The sequence below is a fragment of the Solanum verrucosum genome, unplaced genomic scaffold, assembly GCF_900185275.1.
Source record: "Solanum verrucosum unplaced genomic scaffold, falcon-dt-bn FXZP01000062.1, whole genome shotgun sequence".
In the NCBI taxonomy this organism is placed as follows: domain Eukaryota; kingdom Viridiplantae; phylum Streptophyta; class Magnoliopsida; order Solanales; family Solanaceae; genus Solanum; species Solanum verrucosum.
Genome location: NW_026020477.1, coordinates 8742830 through 8751230, shown reverse-complemented (window position 1 = coordinate 8751230; position 8401 = coordinate 8742830). Strand labels below are relative to the sequence as shown.

Here is an 8401-nt window from a genome sequence, read left to right as displayed (position 1 = left end):
TATGAGTTTGACAAATTATATCTTGCTCAAAAATAAATACTGGCACCTTGTAAAATAATCGAAAGCTTAAGACAGTAAAAAATAAAAGAATGAAACTAAATTCTGACTCTATATATATATATATATAAAATACTCCTCAATAATCCTTCGATTCAGATTATTAATTTCGATTCGATTTTGAGCGCGGTAAAGTGGTGGGGATATGCTGAGTAGGTCCCATCTTTAGGCATTTGACTCTGTTTGGGACAGCCATAGCTAAGAGAATCAATATATGCTTACCAGTAAGTATTTTTTTATTATATATATGAAACTGGGTTCAGCATCTTCTCTCTTTCCCTTCCCCACAGTTCCCAATAGAAAGAAAGAAAGAACCATTGGCTGACCTTCAATCTGGTGAGTTTTCATTATTTCTATCCTAACACTTTGTCTCTATATGGTGTGTATCTCTGATGACTTCTTGCTAAAAAGTTTACAACTTTTTAACTGTTTTTTCCTTTTTGTCTTTGATGATGAGTTGACAATTGGATGTTTTTATAACATAAATGAAGAGAAAGATTGAATCTTTGATGTGCATCTTGTATTGGGGTTTTCTCAGAAATGATTATTGATGAGGTTGAGATCTCCAATTTTTTAAAGAAAATTATGTTGTGGTTGAAGTTTCTTTTGGGGTTGGTGGTGAAGGGGGTGGTTGGTCAAAAAAGACTCAAAAAATGAAACTTGGGTTTCTTTTCTTGATTTTTCTTCTGGGGTGGATTGACCTGTATAAAGGGAAATGAAGATGAGGGGGGTGGGGGCGTTGACCTAGAATTGAACCAAAGTTCCTACCAATCTTTAAACCTGAGAATTACTGGAATTTGGGTTTTTCTTAGTTATCAAACAGTCATGTAAAATTTATGTGGTGTGGCTTTTTCTGTTGCATATCTATCTCAAAAGCTATGTCTTCTTATTAAATATTCTGATGCTTGTGTTTGTGGAAGTTTACTGTGGGATATTTAGTTCTGTAGCTGGATTACATGACAATTGAATTAGAAAACAAGATAATATAGGCAAAAGAAACTATGAGTAATAATATGAAATTAGTACACCAGATTTAATGACTTGTACACTGGATTGAACACTTTCTTGTTTGAAAGAATGAATTTGGTCGAACTGTACCATCCATTCTATCGCGTAGACTGTTTGTTTGCCTTGATGTAGTTATGTCGAATAGGTATGATGTGGTATAGGTATTTAGTACATACTGTTCAAAGAGCTTATTGAAAGTAAAGTATCTACATGTACCCATATGCTACTGTGTGTCATCACACTTGATGTATCATATATCATATCATATCATATCATATCATAAAACTCATCTGTTGATGATCGTTTCTTTTTTTATTCTTTTAAAGATGTGGTCGAAGTACACTTCTGCTAATTTTTTTGTAAAAGTATGATCAATTAATTCACATGTTAACTGAATGAATACTGTTTTCATGCTTGTTTCGTATGGACTCAATTGATTTTGGTTGAAGTGCTCCTATTTTTTTTTTGTTTTACATCTTTTCTTTGTGTACTCTTGTTACCTCAGGAAGCAGATTCAGATATGGATCCTGACGACAGTCTAAGTGAAGATCCTTGGATAAAGTCTTCTTCGTCTGGCAATGAATTGCTGAAAATTATGCCCTCAGATAACCATTCATTTACCAATTTAAATCTGCATGCGCAGAAGTGGGAAGGGTCCTCTTATTTGGATCAACAAAACAGGATTGAGCAACAGTTTTCTGGATTTGCTAAACCAAAAGACACATCTGAGATGGATCAACAGGGGCATCAGAGGAATGAAAATCATGACACGACCAGAATACATGACTGGGATCCAAGAGCTTTGCTGAACAACCTTTCGTTTCTCGAACAAAAGATTCATCAGCTCCAGGAGCTGGTGCATTTGATTGTTGGGCGGAGAGGTCAAGATGGGGTTCAGGGAAATGACCTTATAGTTCAGCAACAACAGTTAATCACAGCTGATCTTACCTCTATTATAGTCCAATTGATATCAACTGCAGGAAGTCTTCTTCCAACTATGAAGCACACACTTTCCTCTGCGATCCCTGCTGCCAGCCAGCTTGGGCAGGTTGGTGGTGTCACAGTTTCTTCTACAGCAGGTACTAGTGCTGGTGGGCGGACATGTAATGACGGTGTTGCGAAGGTGGAAGATCAGGCCAACCATGTTGACCAGTTGAGAGATTGTGGGATTGAACACAATCATGCTGCCGATGAACATGAATTAAAAGATGAAGATGAGGCTGAGGAAGAAGAGAACCTTCCTCCCGGTTCCTATGAGATTCTACAATTGGAAAAGGAGGAAATCCTTGCACCACACACTCACTTTTGCACAATTTGTGGCAAGGGATTTAAGAGGGATGCCAATTTGCGGATGCACATGAGAGGTCATGGTGATGAGTACAAGACTCCAGCAGCTCTTGCAAAGCCTCATAAAGAACCCAGTTCTGAGCCAACACTCATCAAAAGGTATTCCTGTCCTTATGTTGGATGCAAGCGCAATAAGGAGCATAAAAAGTTTCAACCTCTTAAGACCATCTTATGTGTGAAAAACCATTACAAGAGAACCCACTGTGAGAAAGCCTATACTTGCAGTAGATGTAATATTAAGAAATTTTCAGTAATTGCTGATCTTAAAACACATGAAAAGCATTGTGGAAAGGATAAGTGGCTTTGTTCCTGTGGAACAACATTTTCTAGGAAAGACAAGCTTTTTGGACACATTTCCCTTTTTCAAGGTCATACTCCTGCAGTTTCTCCGGATGAAACTAAAGGATCTGCTGGGACATCTGACCGGGGCCAAACCAGTGAAGTCACCATGAAAGCTCGACAAGAGAACTATAAGGTAAATGCTTCACATGGCAATGAGTTTCAAAATCCCGGGGTTGTAAAAGAGTGTCCATACAATCCAAGCAGTTATTACTCACCTTTGAACTTTGATACTAGCAATCTTAATGGATTTCAAGAGTTCCCTCGACCACCATTTGATGAGTCAGATAGCTCATTCTCATTTCTGCTATCTGGATCATGTGAATACCCTCCTCACAAGGCTGCAAAATTTATGAGTTCTAGTGAAATGGAATAACATCAACCAGTATTCAATTCGTCTTTGGTTCATTGTAGCTATTATTCTATCATGTCATTTTTTTTTTTACAGAATAACTGTTTTTTTCCTTAAGTTATTTAGTATCATTGTTGCTATGAGTTTGTCAATTGCAGCAAGTGACAAGGAAAATGCATCAACTGTCTGAAGCAGTTTTACAAAAGCCTCATTCAACCTTTCTAAGAATCTCGTAACATTCACTAACAGATCCATCTGTAATAATCATTTGGCCAGTTACGAACCTTTAAGCAATCAGATGAAAAGAAATCTACCAAACTGTATAATGCTTCTTCTTCTTCCTTTTTTTGGGGAGGGGGTAAGACTAGAACTGCGGATGCAATATTATATAACGAAACCACAAGTCCACAATGCATGTTGAGGACAAGCTCAAACCAAAATTTTATATTGTTCTTTACACGCGAAAAAAAGAATCAAGCAATTTCATTGCAATAATGGTTCAAGAAGACTACAAAATGCTGCCATTTCAGAACATGGCATGATAGCTTCCACATCATTACTTTTTGTTGCACCCCTATCTCTAAGAGCCTTCTTGCCCTTGATTACGAAGCACCACAATCTAAAACTGTCAAAAGAAATTGAACATGATTGTTGCAATTGAAGAGAAGAGACTGTATACAGCTAGCTAATAGCTAACTGGTTCAACAGGCTGTACTGATGTGGTGCCTAAAATGAGAATTATGGAGCAATATGAGCTTCAACCCTTTTGCAGCTTCTCCTGACATTGATGGCTTCTTTGGAGGGCCGTGGTAATATGTTTCCCTAAGAACAAAGTCATCCTCACATGACCAAGTCCTTCCCCTGGGAGAGCTGTCCTTCCAAAGAAATCTCTCAGAGAATGGATTCACTAAGCTCTCGCGAAACTCTTCTGCTGTCTCACAGTTCAAACCCTGCATGTGTAAATAAATGTTAGAATGAAAATTCACCATGTACAGCTAGGATGATGGAATTGTATTGGGAAGGTATGATGGATTTGTTATGGTCTTACTTCTGCCATGGCTTTGATTTTCATGGTAAGATCATTGCTAAGAAGGACGAGTTGTCCATTTCTGTTGGTTCTTTTGAAGAAGAGGGCATATTCAAGGATATGATCTTCTGCTGTGGGTGAGGCAAATTCCATTAGACCACTATGTGGAGAAAATTGATGTGAGCCAACAGGAAACATGCCATTCTCCTCACTGAACAAAGACAATGGAGCAGTAGCAGGAGGGGTTGGTGCCACTGCTCTTGTTTCCTCTGCACAACTCTGTACATGAATCCATGACTTTGCATTTATCATGCAGTCCTCTATCCATTCTAATGCTGCAGATACCTCAGTTGTCCTTCTAAATAGACTAGCACGCCTCTTCATGCAATCCAATTCTCTTATGACTGTTGACAAAGAGCAGGTAAATGATCTGAGAAAACAGGCATTCTATTTAACAAAAATGATTGGCATTTTGGAAACGACAAAATTTTCAGGGTTAAGTTCATTACCAGTTCTAGGAATTATCATATAAGTTCCCCTGAGACCTTGCAGAAGCTTCAAACTTTTCCTTGATTCTTTATTCAGCAATGAACCAGTGTCTACTACAATGGTCCATCTCTTCTGTTCCATGACACTCTCATTCTGCAGATAAGCCCAAAATTAGAGCTCACTACATTTAAAACAGAGAGCCAACTATACTACTAATAGTAATTTGTATGTTTCGAGTAACGAAACTTTGGAAGAACACTATTATTGCTAATTTGTTGAACGACCAATTTCAAGAAGACTTCTCCAAATCTGACCTTTCAGAAGCATGCCTCTCTGTCTATGCTAAATTTGAAAAAAGAAGAAGTTTTCAACATAAAGTTTTGATATTTAACTTACGGAGAAGGGGCATAGTTCCGTAGTCTCTGGATGCTTGATTGGATAGTCTCTCAACTTAATGTTCTCTTCTGGAGATGTTGAGCTGGTTTTTACAGGGTAGTTCACAAGAAGTGACTGCAAAGGCACCCTATCCGTTCTGTTCTTCACTGTGTTTACCTCCAATCTAGCTGGATATCTGGGGGAAAGGATTGTTGATTTCTGTTCTTCAAGAACTTTGTCATTCAGATTATCTTTCTCAGAGGAGAATGGAGTTCCATTTTGATGGAAGATGGGATCAACTACATTGTCCAGAGAAAATTTAAATGATTCTAGATGCTTCAGATCTTCCAACTTTCCTATTTTCTTCATTGATCTCATCAAACGAGTATCAGGTGTCATATTCTCTTTATCTGGAGTGAAAATTTCTTCATCATTTTCATCCATATCTGACTGTGTTGATTTAGTAGTTGATCTTAGCTTCTCCTTTTTGTGGGATACACAACCTGCTGCCTGATTGAATCTGGGCTCAACCACAAGTTTCTGAGATGAAGATTTAAACAGTTTTGGATGCTTAATTTGATGCTGGCTTCCAATCTTCTTCATTAACCTCAGACGACGAGTTTCTGGTGTCATATTCTCGTTGTCTGGGGTGAAAATTTCTTCATCAGTCTCATCCATATTAGAAAGCACAGACTTTCTATCCGATCTATTTGTCATCTCAGAAAGACACGATTTCTTCATGGATCCAAGGAAGAGAGAACTAGGAGTATGGTTCTCTTTGTCAGGAGTAAAGACCTCTTCCTCTTTATCCTTGTTTCCACTAGCAAAAAGATCTTTAGAAACTGATACAGTTCCTGCTATTTCACGATTAATCGATTCAACTTCAGTTTCCATGTCAATTTTTTCATTCATTGCTCTATCTCTACCAGTTTGAATCTGAACATTGGAGGGTTTTCCCCTTCTAGACCAAATACTTGAACATCTTTGCTGAGATCTTGGTGGGGTACCATCTGCATTTTCATTTGGGGACTGTCCTGAGACAAGAAGAGCTTCTGGTGTGCTATTTTCCTTGTCAGTTTGGTAAGCAGGCTGCAGCAAACTGATTTCACCTTCTTCATGGATATTCCCTGGTAGATTTTGGTTTGCTGCCCCATATTTATCAAGCATTGGAGGAGCTGGTGGAGTCAAGCTTCTCAGACGCGGTAATGAACTCATACCAGAAAATGATGAGTCTAGACCTTGCACCATATCATAATCCTCTTTCTGAATTTGGTCATTCTGGAGAGAAAAGCCACTCTCATCCTAGAATATCAATAAATGCATATAGCACGGCTCAGGATAAAAGTTAGAGCAAACAACAAACTGAACCTATTTAGTACAGTATTAAGATATTGATTCAACTCACCTGATGTTGTTCCTCCTGTGTGCTTTCTTCTGGTTCAGATTCACCAAGAGTAGGTACAAATGGATTCTCCAAATCATATGCATGGCTGATTGGAACCCAATGAAGCCTGTAAACCCTGCTGGAACCTCCAAGTTGCATCCTATCACCTTCTTTCAACTCCACCTTAACTCCCGATTCAAGTTTCTTACCAGAAATCCATGTCCCATGTACTGCAAAGGACAAAATACCCTCAGAAAATGACCTTACTGATTAACTGAAAGAAGCAAGAAACCACTAAAAAGGAAAAAAATGTATAAACAAGAAATGATATGGCATTAAAATCAGAAATCTTATCTAAATCAATTTGGGAAAAAATGGTTGAAGCTTGAAAGAACAGACATTGTATCATGAATAACAGCACCAACTATAACATTATGAAATCAGTTGCACAAAAAGGAAATTCGCCCCAATAAGAATTCAAGAGTTTAAAAGCTCATATGCAATTACAGAACTTCTTCACCCCCTAAAACTTTCAAGAATTTCAACCCCAAAGGCGCACGCAACATACAATGACTTTTACAGGAAACACAAACAAACACATTTAACACCTCAATAAATTCCATCTGTACAAAGAGTCTGAAAATCACATATCTTGTCTTGATCAATACAAATACAACAGTAGTTTAAGATTCAAAAATGACACACCACATTGTTAACAATCAATTGCCCAAAGGAGAACTACAAAAGCCCGAAAAAAAGTTTAAGAATTTAGACGTCATAAAAATTTGATACTCAGATTTCAAGAACCATATATGAATAATCCACAGCAAACAATAGAAAGACAGAGAATTGGAAAGAAAACAGCAACTCAAATTAGCATCACAAATACAACAGCAACAACATACCCAGCGAAATCCCACAAGTGGGGTCTCGTGGAGGCAAATTAGCATCACAAATTAAAAGATCAAAACTTTTTTATTCCCAAATCATGAGATGATGTTCAAGAACCATATAGGATGATTCTTGAACATATAAACAAAACCCCAAAAGCATTCCACCATAATTAATTAAGAAAAAAAAGCAGGGCAGAGTACCTGAAGAAAGATCAGTAACAGAGAGGGAGAGTGAGGATGGTTTAGAGTGGATACGGAGATGAAATCTGCTGATACTTGGGTGTTCCAATGTAATGTTACAATCAGGGTGTCTACCAACCACCAAAATCTCTTCAATTTCTGATTCTTGATTTGAACAAGGTGGGGGTTATCAAGCAAGAAGATGTTCTTGAGAATGGCCCCATTCTTTAACACTGTAAATACTGGAATCTTCTTATCTTCTTCAATGGATGAAATCTCCAGTTTGTCCGCCATTAATTCAAGAATGCGTGTGTCTGTGTGGAATTGAGAAGAGGGGTTTTGAAGAATGAAATCTTGAAAAAGGTGACCGTTAGTATAATTTGTGTGAAACGGCTAATTATCTCATTAAAACCACTATTATTACGATAATTATTCAATTTAAATTGGGTTTTGTGTTTTATGTTTAAATTATATTTCATTTTTATTTTACAAAATGTATATTTAAACAACGAATTATTATTTGCTTAGCCTATGATCAAACACATCACAATTATCTTCAACTTCAACTTCAAAAATTTCAAATAAAGTGTTTTTTGGTTATAATATTATACATGAATTTACCGTTTATGACATTATGTAACTATCTAGTTTGAGTGATATTACTCTTCTAGAAGAGATTTAATTCTATATTTTTGATAAATTAGTCAAATTGAGTGATTTTACTATGTTTTAAATTGAAAGAATAAGTCATATTTAGAAAAAAAAATACATTCAAATTCTTTCTAATATGACTAAACACAGCTTATTTCACCAAACGTTTGGTGTGAGGGATAAAATTAAATAGTGATGAGATAAAAAAAAGTGTATCTTGTTTGGTTGCCATATTTGGGAAAACTTATCCACCATTTATATCATAATGATGGGATAAGTCATTCCATATACATGGTGGG

The 8401-nt window shown here is 36.9% G+C and overlaps 2 protein-coding genes across 2 annotated transcripts; one reads left to right on the top strand and one right to left on the bottom strand.

The window, feature by feature from the left end:
• Window positions 1-263: 263 nt before the first annotated feature.
• LOC125809309 (protein SENSITIVE TO PROTON RHIZOTOXICITY 1-like) lies at window positions 264-3169 on the top strand. The gene is made up of 2 exons (XM_049488970.1): window positions 264-393; window positions 1571-3169. The coding sequence occupies exon 2, from the start codon at window positions 1586-1588 to the stop codon at window positions 3125-3127; it is 1542 nt and encodes a 513-aa protein (XP_049344927.1). The 5' UTR covers window positions 264-393; window positions 1571-1585; the 3' UTR covers window positions 3128-3169.
• A 487-nt stretch (window positions 3170-3656) lies between these two features.
• On the bottom strand, window positions 3657-7766 carry LOC125809304 (FHA domain-containing protein PS1). The gene is given in 7 exon segments (XM_049488963.1): window positions 3657-4053; window positions 4152-4534; window positions 4640-4772; window positions 5016-6296; window positions 6400-6608; window positions 7473-7640; window positions 7643-7766. Coding segments are annotated over 7 exon segments (2526 nt in total). The 5' UTR covers window positions 7746-7766; the 3' UTR covers window positions 3657-3804.
• Window positions 7767-8401: the final 635 nt, after the last annotated feature.